Genomic DNA, 14801 nt, shown 5'->3' on the forward strand with positions numbered 1-14801 from the left:
CAATATTCATCCTCTGGCGCTGTCTGTGGCGCTGTTGGTGGAGGTCAATTCCCTGTCTCCCGCGTTGAGGGTGACGCTGTTTGCGGAGGTCAGTGTTCAACCTTCCGAGCCGCTGGTGACACTGTTGGCGGAGGTCAATGTTCAACTCCTAAGCTGCGGGTGGCGCTGTATGTGGAGGCCAGTGCTCGAGCTCCCGAGCTGCGGGTGACGTTGTGTCTGGAGGCGAATTCTCGACCTCCCGAGCTGCGGGTGACGCTGTGTGTGGATGACAATCTCGACCTCCCAAACTGCCAGTGGCGCTGTACGTGGAGGCCAATTCTCGACCTCCAGAGCTGCGGGTGACGCTGTGTGCGGATGACAATTCTCGACCTCCCGAGCTGCGGGTGGCGCTGTGTGCGGATGACAATTCTCGACCTCCCGAGCTGCGGGTGGCGCTGTGTGCGGATGACAATTCTCGACCTCCCGAGCTGCGGGTGGCGCTGTGTGCGGATGACAAATGTCGACCTCCCGAGCTGCGGGTGGCGCTGTGTGCGGAGGACCGTAGCCGATGCTGGCTTTCAGTGAGTGCGGGGAGCGGCTGCTGGCGGTCGGTCACCGGCGAGAGATTCGTTCCGGGCTCCGATCCGGTCTCCATGGCCGTCAGCTCCAGGCTCGGGGTCTTCCTGAATCTGCGCGCCCTGTCCCGGGCTTATAGCCTTTTGGTGGCCGGAGGCCGGAGTCCCTGCTTCCCCTCAGTGTCAGTGAAGGAGCCGCAGGCCCGGAGCGGGGCCTCGGCCTCGAGTACAGTCAGGGCCGGGCTCCACCCGCGGTACTCGCATCAGGTAAGGATCTGCCACCGGAAATCTGAATTCAGTCCAAATATTTGCACCAGGCACAACCTAATCATTACAACACAAAGAGGCACCTTTTAAATCCATAGAAACATGTTTTGAAATATATAGTTACATTTTACATCTGTATGTTTGTACACAAGAACATAAGAACTAGGAGCAGGAGAAGCCCATCTGGCCCCTCGAGCTTGCTCCGCCATTCAGTAAGATCATGGCTGATATTTTTGTGGACTCAGCTCCACTTACCCACCCGCTCACCATAACCCTTAATTTATTTACTGTTCAAAAATCTTTCTATCCTTGCTTTAAAAACATTCAATGAGGGAGCCTCAACTGTTCACTGGGCCGGGAATTCCACAGATTCACAACCCTTTGGGTGAAGAAGTTCCTCCTCAACTCATTCCTAAATCTGCTTCCCCTTATGTTGAGGCTGTACCTGCTCCCCCCCCCCCCCCCCAACAAGTTCCAGTTTCACCCACCAGTGGAAACAACTTCCCTGCTTCTGTCTTATCTATTCCCTTCATTATCTTATATGTTTCTATAAGATCTGCCCTCATTCTTCCGAATTCCAATGAGTATAGCCCCCAGTCTACTCAGTCTCCTCATAAACCAACCCTCTCAACTCCAGAATCAACCTAGTGAATCTCCTCTGCACCCCCTCCAGTGCCAGTATATCCTCCTTGAAATAAGGAGACCAAAACTGTACACAGTACTCTAGGTGTGGCCTCACTAGCACCTTATATAGGTGCAACATAACCTCTCAGTTTTTTAACTCTATCCTCTAGCAATCAAGGACAAAATTCCATTTGCCGCCTTAATTTGGGGTGGCACGGTAACATAGTGGTCAGCACTGTTGCTTCACAGCTCCAGGGATGTGGGTTCAATTCCCGGCTCAGGTTGCCGTCTGTACGGAGTTTGCACATTCTCTCTGTGTCTACGTGGGTTTCCTCTGGATGCTCCGGTTTCCTCCCACAGTCCAAAGATGTGCTGGTTAGGTGGATTGGCCAAGCTAAATTTCCCCTTAGTGTCCTGGGATGCATAGGTTAGAGGCATTAGCAGGTAAATACAGGGATAGGGCCTGGGTGGGATTGTTGTTGGTGCAGACTGGATGGGCCAAATGGCCTCTTTCTGCACTGTAGGGTTTCTGTGGTTTTTAATTACCTGTTTAATTAAATGTGTAAACAGCCTTAGAATGCATTTACATTGTTACAAATATATAACTATTAAGTGAAGGATTTCCTGAACTAAATATTGTATATTTAATATAGAATCATCGAATTCTACAGTGCAGAAGGAGATTTTTTGGCCCACTGAATCTGCACCAACCACAATCCCATTCAGGGCCTATCTCCATAACCCCGTGCATTTACCCTGGCTCGTCCCCCTGACACTACGGGGCAATTTAGCGTGGCCAATCTACCTAACCTGCACATCTTTGAACTGTATATATGTTTAATATATTTAAGCATTGTGTGTAATATCTATTCTTATTCCTGTATGTTTGATAAATGTTGTTTATATAACTGCGACTTGTATTTATGTATAAACTTAATGTTGTAACATGTCAGAGCACCCCAACAGAGCAAATATCAAAGAAAATTGCACATGGAGCTACAAAAGGAGATAGTAGGACAGACAGATGGTCAGAAGTTTGGTTAAATGGGCAGTTTTTAAGGAGCCTCCTAAAGGAGGAGAGGTGTTCAGGGAGCATGTTGTGGGGTTTGGGCCCCAGGCAGCTGAAGGCATGGTCGCCAATAGTGGAGCAATTAAAATTATAGAAGCCCAAGAGGCCAGAATTAGTAGAGTGCAGAGATCTGAGGGTTGTGGCATTGGTGGAGATTATTGAGATAGAGAGAGAGTCAAGGCTCTGGAGGCAGTTAAAGACAGGATGAGCATTTTAAAATAGATGTGTTGTCAGACCAGGAACTAATGCAACAAGTACAGGGGTAATGTGTTAATATGTTAGTGTGTTCATTCGTGTTGTTATATAACAGTAGCTAATGGATGCAGCAACCTGACTATTTCTGTGTAAGACCCTTCGCCTGTTTGTCAAATTGTTGCAGCTTTTCCTCCTGATCTACATTTGGTTTACTCCAGGGCTCCATCCTCCTTCATCTCCTCATTCCCCTCTGCACTATTGTCCGGAAGTACTTCTCCGTGTAACACTCAACTCTAATTTTTTGCCTTCTTAATTCATTACCAATCCTTTTTATTTGCCCTTGGGATGTGATTGTTTATTGTCCATCCCTAACTGACCTTGAGAAGGTGGTGGTGAGCTGCCTTCTTCATACGCTGCCATCTATGCGGTGTTGGTACATCCACAGCGCTGTCAGGGAGGGAATTCCAGGATTTTGACCCAGCAACAATGAAGGAACGGTGATTTTTTTTTTCGAAGTCAGGATGATGAGTGGCTTGGATGGACATTTCAGGTGGTGGTGTTCCCAGGTATCTGCTGCCCTTTGATTGTGGGTTTGGAAAGTGCTGCCTAAGGAGCCTTGGTGAGTTGCTACTGTGCATCTTGTAGATGGTACACTTTGCTGCTACTGTGTGTTGATGGTGGAGGGAGAGAATGTTTACGGTGGTAGCTGGGGTTCCAACCAAGCGGGCTGCTTTATCCTGGATAGTGTTGAGCTTTTTGATTGTTGTTGAAGTTGCACCCATCCAAGCAAGTGGAAAATTTTCCATCACGCTCCTTCCATTTTGAGATGCTATGCATAAGTCATGACTCTCAAACCCACAAACTTCAGCGTATTTCCACCATCAACATCTAAGGCTCTTGGTTCAAGTTAAGCCCCTGTATATCACCAAATTCAGCTTCCTCCCCCAAATCTGAACCCTTACATGGAATGCCTTTATTCAAGCTATCTGAGCTGTAGTCTGCCTCTGCCTGATTTATCAGTCCTAATCTACGCCTTTAACATCTCCAAACTAAGTTTTGTTATCCTCTCCCCTTCAGTTGTCACCCTCCATAAACTTCAGTTTGTTCAGAATGCCTCACTTAATGTGTTGACCCACACTATACCTCACACCGATTACATTGCCCTTTTGGATCCAGTTCAATCTAACATTCTTGCCTTTGCATTCACTTCCCTTCCTGATCTCTCTCCCTGACCTCTGAGATCTTGCATGTTAGTACACCAGCTCTCTCACCACCAGCTTCCTGATCATCTCCTGCTGCATTGTCAACAACTGACCCTTCTACAGCAGGACCTGGCCGACGCAAAGTTTACATTCAGTCTGGATAAATGATGACATCTCTGAACTAGGAATCCAAAGGTTAATGTTCTGAGTTCGTATCCCATTGTGGAATTTAAATTCAGTTAATAAGTCTGGAATATACAGCTAGTCTCTGGATTCTGGAAAGGTTCCAGGTGGTTTGAAAAGGGCTAATGTAATGCCCGTGTTCAAACAGGGAGGGAGGCAGACAGTAGGAAATTGTAGACCATTTAGTTTAACATCTGTTGTTGGGAAGCTGCTGGAATCCATTGTTAAGGCAATAGTAATGGGGATTTGGAAAGTCAAAACATCATCCATCAGAATCAGCATGGCTTTATGAAGGTAAATTGTGCTGGACTAATTTTCTGGAGCTCAGAAGATGTAACAAGCCACATGGAGAACAAAGTGGAGCTGTAGTATATCTGGATTTCTAGATGGTATTTGATAAGGTACTGCACAAAATACACAGGGTAAGATTCTACAGGGTTGAGGGTAATATGGATTTAATGGAGAATTGGCTAACAGACAGAAAGCAGAGAATCGGGATGAATGGGTCTTTTTCTGGTTGGCAAGATGTAACAAGTGGAGTGCCACAGGGTTCAGTCCTCGGGCCCCAACTATTTGCAATCTATATTAATAACGTGGATACGGGGCTAGGAAGTACTATAGCCAGGTTTGTAGATGACACTAAAATAGATGGGATAGTAAGTTGCAACGACGAAATCAGAAATTTACAAATGGATATGGATAGATTAAGTGAGTGGGCCAAAATTTGGCAGTTGGAGTTTAATGTTGATAAATGTGAGGTTATCCATTTTGATCAGAGGAATAAAAAGCCAACTTGTTATCTAAATGGAGAGAGACTTCAAAATGCTTCAGCGCAGAGGGATCTGGCTGTCCCTGTGCACGAATCACAGAAAGGTGCAGCAGGTAATAAGCGGATGTTTCCCCTTGTTGGACATTCTGGATCGAGAGGCCACGGTTTTAGTCTAAGGGGTGACAGATTTAAAACAGAAATGAGAGGAATTACTTCATCCAAAGGGTGTGAATCTGGTGTGGTGGACGCAGAACATTAAACACATTTAAAGAGGAGATGGACAGTTTTTAATTAGTAACGGGATGAAGTGTTACGAGGAGCATGCAGGAAGGTGGAATTGAGGCCAAGATGAGATCAGCCATCTTCAGCAGGCGCGAGGAGCTGAATTGCCTCCTCCTGCTCCTAGTTCTTATGTCTCACTAATGGTGAGCATGAAGACATTGTCAATTGTAAAAACCCATCTGTTTCACTAATGTCTTTTAAGGAACAAAATCTGTTGTCTTTACTTGGCCGGACCATGTAACTCCAGACCCATGGCAATGTGGTTGACTCTGAACTGCTCTCTGAAATGGCAATGCCTGCCACTCAGTTCAAGGGCATTTAGGGATGGGCAGCAAATGCTAGTCTTGCCAGCGATGCCCATACCCCAAGAGAGAATAAAGAAAAACAGAATCTATAATGACGGAATGTGAGGGGTGATCTACGTCTCAGTGCGTCCGATGAAACCCATTCCTACGCAGTTTGATTGTGAAGTTTTAAGTCAGCACGTTGCAGAACAAGCTTCTATCTCCTGGCATTGTTTGGGAAACTTGTTAATGCAGCACCATGGCTGCCCGCTTATAATGCTCACTTCCGTCCCTACCTTATCTCTACTGCTGCCCAAGCACTTACACATACTTTCCTCTCTCTAGACTGAATTTCATCAGAGCACAGCTGCCCAATTTCCTGTTGGCTATCTTTCCAAATCTTCAAATCTCTGCTTCCTGCAACCTGTTCTGAATTCCTGTTTCCCCATCACTGTCTTCACTGACTGACACTTACTCCAAGGTTGAGTTTTAAACCTTCCCTCAACTGCAAATCCCTTTGTAATCTTGTCGCCACCTCCCTCACCCTCTGACTCTTTCATCATCATAGAATCCCTACAGTGCAAAACAAGGTCATTCAGCCCATCGAGCCTGCACTGGCAACAAGCCCACCCATGCCCTATACCTGTAACCTCATATGTTTACCCTGTTAGTCGCCTTGATGCTAGGGTCAATTTAGCATGGCCAATCAACCTAACCCACACATCTTTGGACTGTGGGAGGAAACCAGAGCACCCAGAGGAAACCCACGCAGACATCTTCCCTTCAGTGTTGTGGTAATTTGATTAGTTTGAAAAGCAAAATGGATGCAGTTACAAGAGCTGCACTTTTCAATCCACACAAGTGTACCCTGGAGATCAACTGGCCACAAAGTTTGGATGAATTATGGGGCTACTCTCGGTATTTGTAACTGTGGTTGGCGAATGGAATGAAATGCTGGAGTTGTTGACTGTACGTTGGCAGTTTGCTGTGTTGATTGTTGATTGTAGCCAGTAGCCGTGCTTTATTTCTTTTTTGTGTTTTCTTTTAATCTCACGCAGGACACATTCCAACCGTACCAAGACGAAGAATATCCCCCACTTTCTGACTATGTCCCACCTGCAGTAGAAATGGAGAGCAATGTGTTTGTAGTGAGGGCGCGAGGTCTGCCGTGGTCCTGCTCTGCGGAAGATGTGCTGGGGTTTTTCTCGGGTAAGGTATTCACTAAAATCTAGCTACCTTATTTACTTTCCCTCCCTTGAGACTGGTGGCAGCTGGTTAATGAAGAGCTGTTTTTTGGATTCTGTTATGCCGTGTAGTTTTTCTGGTGATGTTTTGCTGATCAATGTGTAAGCACCTCGCTGTCTAACTAGGTTCCTGTTCCAACAATGTTATCATTCTTATCCATATACACACATCTCATCAGACCCTTACCCAATACAATTTTCTGAAACTTTCTCCAGCCCTACAACCAACGTTCCCTCTACGCTTCTGGGGTTTTGCATGGGCAGGGTTTTTTTGCAATTGAGCATGATTCAGAGAGGCTGACCTATGAGTGCCCTGTGTGGGGACATGCAGTTTATACTCTATGGCTGCACGGCTCGAGAGGACATTTCCTACAACCTGCTAAGCTCCTCTAGTTTGCACTTTTGAGCATTCCCCACTTTGTTCATGCAACTATTGGCAGCTGGCTATACCTTTAGCTGACAAGGCCCCTGACTCTGCGATTCATTCTTGAAAGTCCCCTTTCTCATAAAAGATAATGTTTAAAACTTACTCTCTCTGCCTCTGTGTGCGTGGCATGGTGTCAGGTTTTGGTCACGTTCTTGTGAAGCTAGATAAATGCAGGCTTTCTGACACTGCTAGCAATATTTAGACATTTATAAACCAGGACTTTTTGTTGCTCCCAGAATTAGCTCGGCATTTCGGAAAGTCCCAGCGATAATCATCAATCTCTGCGGAGTTGGTAGATCTTTAGTCCTCTATTGCTCTTGGTTCTCCTTGGCTAATAATCCAGATTACTACCTAATAACGCATGCTGAAATTCAACAAGATACGTGGGCAAATAATTGAACGTTTTGATTTGATTTATTATTATTGTCTCATGTAGTAGTGTACCGTGAAAAGTATTATACAGTGAAAGGTTGACACGTCAGTGAAGTAGTGAGGGAATGCTGCACTGTTGAAGGTGCTGTTCTTATCAAACAAAACTGAGGCCCTTGTAGCTTCCTTGGGTGCTTGGGAAAGGTCCCATGGGTGATAAGAGCAGTAGAGTTCTTGTGGTATCCTGGCTGAAATCTATTCCTCAACTAACACCACAAAACAGATAAACAGTTATTTATCACCTTGCAGTTTGTGGAATCTTGCTGTGCAAAAACTGGTTGCAACATTTCCTACATTACAACAGTGCAAGTATTTAATTGGCTGTGAAGCACTGTGGGACATCTTGAGTTTCTGATGGGTGCTATATACAGCACTAGGGATCTGAGTTTGATTCCAGTCTCAGATCACTGTCTGTGCAGAGTCTGCACTTTCTCCCCGTATCTGCATGGGTTTCATTCGGGTGCTCTGGTTTCCTCCCATGGTCCAAAGATGCGCAGGGTAGGTGGATTGACCATGCTAAATTGCTCCCTTGTGTCCAAAGATGTGTAGGTTGGGTAGATTAGCCATGCTAAATTGCCCCTTAGTGTCTAAAGATGTGCAGTCTGGGTGGATTAGCCATGGTAAATGCTTGGAGTTACAGAGATAGAGCAGGATGGTGGATCTTTCAGAGAGTCAGTGCAAACTCGATGGGCCAAATGGCCTCCTGCACAGTAGGGATTCCGTGGATAATATGCTGTTTGAAGATAATTTGTAAATTTTTTTATACAGTGGAGATCATGAGTGATTTCCTCAGTCTGCAGGGTGCAAAACAAGGGACGAAAATTTAAAATTTCCGGATTAGAAGCCAATGTAGACCAATAAGTCCAGGGAGTAATGGATGAACAGGACTGTGTGGGTTAATATAGGGATGGCGGAGTGGGCAGGCTGTCAGAGAGCACTGAATAGCAAACACGTGCATGAGGATTTCAGCGGCAGATGAGCTGAAGCAAGGGCAGAATTGGTGCTGTTTCAGAGGTGGATATGGGGTGGGATTCTCAGTCGGAGATCAGACAATGATATCAAGGCTACAAACAATTTGGTTCAGCTTCGGACTGTGGCCGGGAGAGAGGTGGGAGGCAGAGACTGCGGAATGGAGTTTGTGACGGGGATCAAAGCCAATGGATTTGGTAAGAGAAGTGCTCACCAGTCACAGTACTTAATGGGGAACTCCGTTGGCTCTGTATCTTGTCATTTAGTTCTTTTGCATTAATGATTTCTGGCCATCAGTGTGAGTCTGCAAGCAATGTGCTAGCTATATTAGATATGAATGAGCTTGGTTTGATTAATTTTGTGATCTGATAGTCAATTTCCTGTCCAGACTGTAGAGTTTGTTCCTGTTTGCTACCATTGATAATAATGAGAAAAATGTACACTGGATAAACCAAGCGAGTATTAGGCAGACTGAGGACATGGTAGGAAGAGTGTCTGCCAGGCAGTGCAGTACGGTGCATAACGGTGTCAATCCTACAATTGAAGAATTTTGTAGAATTTATAGCATCTGCACATTTATAGCTCCACTGCTCAGTATCCATTCTCTCTTCAGCTTATCATATCTGTGTAACTTTCCAAACAACCATCATGTTACTCCCAATTAGTCATTAATAATCTGTGTACACACATTTGGATATTTATAAATATATAGATCTTATGTAAAAGATATTTCATTGTAAAATCTGTTTTGCTTGCTGGGTGTCTTGTTGTATGCTGGATCTCGATGTTTAAAGTTTATAAGCTGTTTATTAAAGTGAGAAGTAGGCTTATATTAACACTGCAATGAAGTTTTTATGAAAATCCCCTAGTTGCCACACTCTGGCATCTGTTCGGATATACTGAGGGAGAATTTAGCATGGCCAATGCACCTAACCAGTACATCTTTCGGACTATGGGAGGAAACTGGAGCACCCAGAGAAAACCTGTGCAGACACGGGGAGAACGTGCAGACTCCACACAGACAGTGACTCAAGCCGGGAATCAAACCCGGGTCCTTGGCGCTGTGAGGCAGCAGTGCTTGCCACTGTGCCGCCCTAGATGTTATAGAATGGAATCATGTTTTTCTTCATGTTTCCTTTTGTTTGTGTGAATTAGATTGCGGTGTTGTGGATGGTGTGAAAGGTGTGCACTTCCTGTGCAGCAGAGGTGGCAAGCCAAGTGGAGAAGCAATTATTGAACTCAAATCTGCGGATGATGTGAAGAAGGCTCTGGAGAAGCATCGGAAGTACTTGGGGCAGCGTTACATCGAAGGTACATTCAAAATGTACTTCAGAATGTTGGATTACCTGAGCCGCATGTTTGTGAAATCTGTTCTTCTCCATTAGAACCACACAGCACAGAAGGAGGCCATTCAGCCCACTTTTCTGCTTTGTAGCAGCCATCTAGTAGGTGCATTCTGGTTCTTTTGTCAATTACCATAACACTACATACAAACATAGAAATTACTAGCAGGAGACGGCCACTCGACTTCTCGAATCTGCTCCACCAATCTGATTGTAAACTCAGCTCCACGTTCCTATCCACCCTGATAACCTTTTACCCTCTTGCTTATCAAGAATCTATCTAGCTCTGCATTAAAAATATTCAAAGACTCTGCTTCCACTGCCTTTTGAGGAAGTAATCCCATGAGCACCTTAAAGAAAATACTCACTGTCTTAAATGGGCGACCCTTTATTTTTAAACAGTGACCCCTAGTTCTAGCTTCTCCCACAAGAGGAAACATCCTCTTATGCTCTGTCCTCCTGTATAGTTACAATTCTGGAGCCTATACACCACTCTCACAAGTGACTCCTTGCCTTCATTGCTTCTCATCTCAACCCAAACTGCTTCTACATCCTGGTTTTCTGAACTTTGCTCTCTAATGTGCTAATATTATCTTTAATTAGCAGAGCCATTTTTAGTTGGTGGCATGGAGTAAAAGGCTGCCAGAGACCAGTTGGACTGAATGGCCTGTTTCTGTTGTGCTGGTATTGTCATGGATTCAAGTAGAGTCACCAACAAACGCCTTGCTTTGGAACGCAAAGCATTCTGCTCAACAGTAAAGGGTCAAACGTACACAATCTTTAAAACAGAAACAAGATGCTAGAAATGACATAAAAGAATGTGCGGCTCTAGGTGTGGCCTACAACAGGCAAGGCAGATCTGTCGAGAGAGAACCCTACAGATGTTGCCTGATTTGCTGAGGATTTCAATTTATGTTTGAGCGTTTCACCATCTGTAGTATCTTGCCATTGTACAGGATATCCACACCACTGTGGTGGTATTTTGAACGGGGGAGCTTTACGCCTGACCCGCATTTAAACATCATTAACCACTGGTCACATTAAACTGCTGATGTAACATCAGTACTTTAATATCATTGCCTAGTCCCAGTACAGGTATGCTGTTGCCTGGACACTAATAGAATGATACTGAAACTGAGAGGATATGAATCAGTTATTTATCACATTGCCGTTTGGGCAGTGAATATCAGGAATGACTGTGGGGGAAGGGGCTCATTCCTATCGAAAGGAGCAGACCAAGGGGGATGGATCCAGATCTTTTACAATTATGAAAAGATTTGATAGGGTGGATGTGGAAAGATTGTGAGGAGTGCAGAACCAGGGTTATAAGCATGAGAGTCAGTAATAAATCCAATCAGGAATTTAAGAGAAATTTCTTTACCCAGAGAGAATATGGAACTCACTCCAACAGGGAGTTGGGGGTGACAAAAACAGAAAATGCTGGAAAATCTCAGCGGGGAGAGACTAGAGCCAGTGTTTAGGGTCAGGGTGGCCTTTTGTCTGGATGACCCTTCGTCTGACAAAGGATCACCCAGACCTGAAATGTTGGCTCTATTCTCTCTCCACAGAGGCTGCCAGACCCACTGAGATATTCCAGCACTTCCTGTTTCTGTTTTGGATTCCAGCAATAGCAGTATTTTATCTTCATCTGAGTGGCTGAGGTGAGTTGCTTTGATGCATTTAAGGGAAAGATTGATAAATACATGAGGGAGAAAGGAATAGACTAATACACTGAGGTAAAGAGGGCGTGCGAGTAGGCTCGTATGGAGCAGAAATGCTCAGAGCTGTTGGACCAAATGGGCTCTTTGGGTGCTGTACATTCTATGAAGTTTCGTTCAAGGGACATGGGTGTCGCTGGTTGGCCAGCATTTATTGCCCATCCCTAGTTGCCCTAGGGCAGTTGAGAGTCAGCCACATTGCTGTGGCTCTGGAGTCACGCGTAGGCCAGACCAGGTAAGGACGGCAGATTTCCTTCCCTAAAGGACATTAGTGAACCAGATGGGTTTTTCCAACAAACGACAATAGTTTCATGGTCATCAGCAGATCCTTAATTCCAGATACTTTTTATTGAATTTAAATCCCACCATCTGCTGTGGCAGGATTCGAACCCCGCTCCTCAGAACATTAGCTGAGTGTCTGGATTAATAATCTACCGATAATACCACTAGGCCATTGCCTCCCATTTATGACAGTAGGCCAATTCCCACAAGAATGTGGCTGCATTATCCGCTTAAATCTTTAAAGTAGTTCAATCTCTCAGATATTGTTACGTTTATCAATTCTCAAGTATATTCAAGCTTCTGTTTAGATAGTGATTATATCAGAAAACCTCAAATCTTCCAATAAATGTTTCTGCCAGTGTCCTTAATACTTAGTCAACATCAACATGTGACTGGTTCACATTCTCAACAAATAGCAGTTTATCACATAAACTATCAGGTGATATGGACCGTGCTACCTTTAAAGGTAAGTATTTCAGATAGTTGCACTGAAATACATTGCCTTTACGCTTCTTCAGTTTATTTTGTCCTTCTTTCTGTTGCCCTATTTCACAAGAGAATTAAACTCTCAAACCTTGAAGCACAGCTGTATTTTGGTGGGAATTTCAATTTTGAACCTCTAAGATGCCACTGAAAGTGAGTGAGCTGGAGTGAAGCACTGCACTGATGATATTTCATCCGCATGTGGGGAATAATAACAACATTAATTTTCTTCCAAACTCTTGGGTTTGATTTAGTAACGCCTGCAGGTTTTGTTGCTGTAATGTCATATTGTTCTCTATAGATTTTTAATTGTTCCTCCATTGACGCGTGTGCCATCAGCCATCTGGGCCCCCCAAGCTCTGGAGCTCCCTCCCTAAACTGCTCTGTCTCCCTCGTCACCTTTGAATCACTCCTTAAAACCTAGTTCATTGAGCATGTCAGCTGTCCCTAATCTCCTTATGTGGCTTAGTGTCAAATTTATGCTCCTGTGATGCACCTTGGGGTATCTTACTGCTAGCTATATGAATGTCCCAAGTTGTTGCCTAGCTCACTGTAATCAGAGCAAAGCACGAGTGCCTGAATTCCTCACTCTTAGCTTCTCCTGAGCTCCTTATCTCAGCCATGTGGCTGTAGGGGGAACACTGATCAAATTGATCCCTCTATTGTTCACTTTGTAAGCAATCATGGAACAAGGTGGGAGGAGCATGTTATTTATTTTCAGGGTAAAGCAGAGAAAACAAAACACAAAAAGGAGAAATGTTGAGAGTGAGACATGAAGCATGCATAATAAAAGCAAATTACTGCGGATGCTGGAACCTGAAACCAAAAGAGAAAATGCTGGAAAATCTCAGCCGGCTGTGACAAAGAGTCATTTGGACTCGAAAGGTCAGCTCTTTTCTCTGCTTACAGATACTGCCAGACCTGCCGAGATTTTCCAGCATTTTCTCTTTTGGTTATATAAAATATATAGACTGGAGAAAAGCATTTGTGTCTGAGTGTAATTCCCACGTGAGAGATTTAAATAATCAGACATTTCATCTCACTTTAGTGTTTGAACTGAGTAACGATGATGTGAACACCCTTCTGAAACGTCTCCACTCCAGTGAAAAGGAACTGACAGATGGTTGTGTCGTGCGTCTGAGAGGATTGCCCTTCAGCTGCACCGCCGAGGATGTCACTCAGTTCTTTGCCGGTTTGTTGACATTTTTTACATGTCCTTGTCAGTACTTAGCCTGTGGTTGTCCTTTATGTTCACTGTCCTTTGTGGACCTCCTCATCATAGAGCGAGGAGGCCATTCAATCCCTCATGCCTGTGCCAGCTCTTTGTAGGAGATATCTGACTAATCCTCGTATTCTTTCCCCATCACCCTGCAAATGACTGCCTTTACAAATATTTATCCAGTTCCCCTTTTGAAAGTTACTGTTGAATATGTTTTTAATGCTCTCTATGCTGTTGCATCCTGGATCATAACTAGTATTAGTAGGTTTTAATTTTGAAGTGGAATTATTCTGATTGCTGCACCATTGTGTAGTCCTGAGATTCAGGGTGCCCTGGCCATTTATCCCTTGGTTCATTATTTTAATGTGTTCTTGTTTAAAGTGAAAGTACTCTTTAGTCTTTTATGTATCACACCCATTGTACTGGAAACCTCTTCAATCCTGTCTCTGAAATGAGAATTAAAAGAGGGAGGGTTTAAAGTTTCTTTATTGGTGTCACAAGTAGGCTTACATTAACACTGCAATGAAGTCACTGTGAAAATTCCCTGGGAGAGGGAGACTTCAAGTCTCTTTTTTTATGCAAAGAACCGAGTCCAATTCAGAGACAGGAGAATAAGGGGAGTTATTCTGTTTAAGAAAAAAGATTGAGAGAGCACAGCAATTTTGTTCAATTTTCTTACGCAAAAATCAGTTCATTAAAATAAGCAAATTGTATCTGCTGACCTAGATTTTCCCACCTGTTCTAAATAAAACAACCAAACAATTTCTATTGAGTCCCAACTCACTAATTATTCCCACAGCATGCTTCTGGAAAGATTGAAGATGTAATTATTGTCTTGCAGTCTGTATAGTTATTGCACTGTGTACAGGGAACCTAATTAACGTTCTGTACATCCAGCACAATTAATGTTGTGCTGATCACATACTGATTGATGTTTTTCTAATTATAGCACCTAGTGCTGTTATCAATCAATCCCAATTGTGCCGATTAGATTAAAGCACCCTTGCTGATTCCCAAAATTACAATCACACTTGGTCATGGTGCAGGCCCTCTAGCACACCTTTTGAGAAGTAGCCGCCTTCACAAGCTCTAAGTATGCACTTCCAGAACTTTAGTGGACGTATATATGTGTTCCAGGCTGTGTTCCCACTGGGACCTGGCTCAAGTACGTCCAGACTCACTTCACTTGCAGTTAGCAGAGGGTGAAGTCTTCAAACTCTCTGTATGAGCAGGTTCCAGAAGACCATAAGACATTGGA

At 44.2% G+C, this 14801-nt stretch overlaps 1 protein-coding gene across 1 annotated transcript in view; it reads left to right on the top strand.

The window, feature by feature from the left end:
- The first annotated feature begins 548 nt into the window (after positions 1-548).
- The window catches only part of LOC145347932 (G-rich sequence factor 1-like), a 28960-nt gene continuing 14707 nt past the window's right edge, over positions 549-14801 (top strand). Inside the window, exons 1-4 of the mRNA XM_080195923.1 lie at positions 549-821; positions 6488-6638; positions 9654-9809; positions 13373-13516. Coding sequence (XP_080052049.1) covers positions 633-821; positions 6488-6638; positions 9654-9809; positions 13373-13516 — 640 coding nt within the window. The 5' untranslated portion in view covers positions 549-632. The remainder of the gene's footprint in view (positions 822-6487; positions 6639-9653; positions 9810-13372; positions 13517-14801) is intronic.

Source organism: Carcharhinus amblyrhynchos, chromosome 1 (assembly GCF_965287045.1).
Source record: "Carcharhinus amblyrhynchos chromosome 1, sCarAmb.v2.hapA, whole genome shotgun sequence".
NCBI lineage: Eukaryota > Metazoa > Chordata > Chondrichthyes > Carcharhiniformes > Carcharhinidae > Carcharhinus > Carcharhinus amblyrhynchos.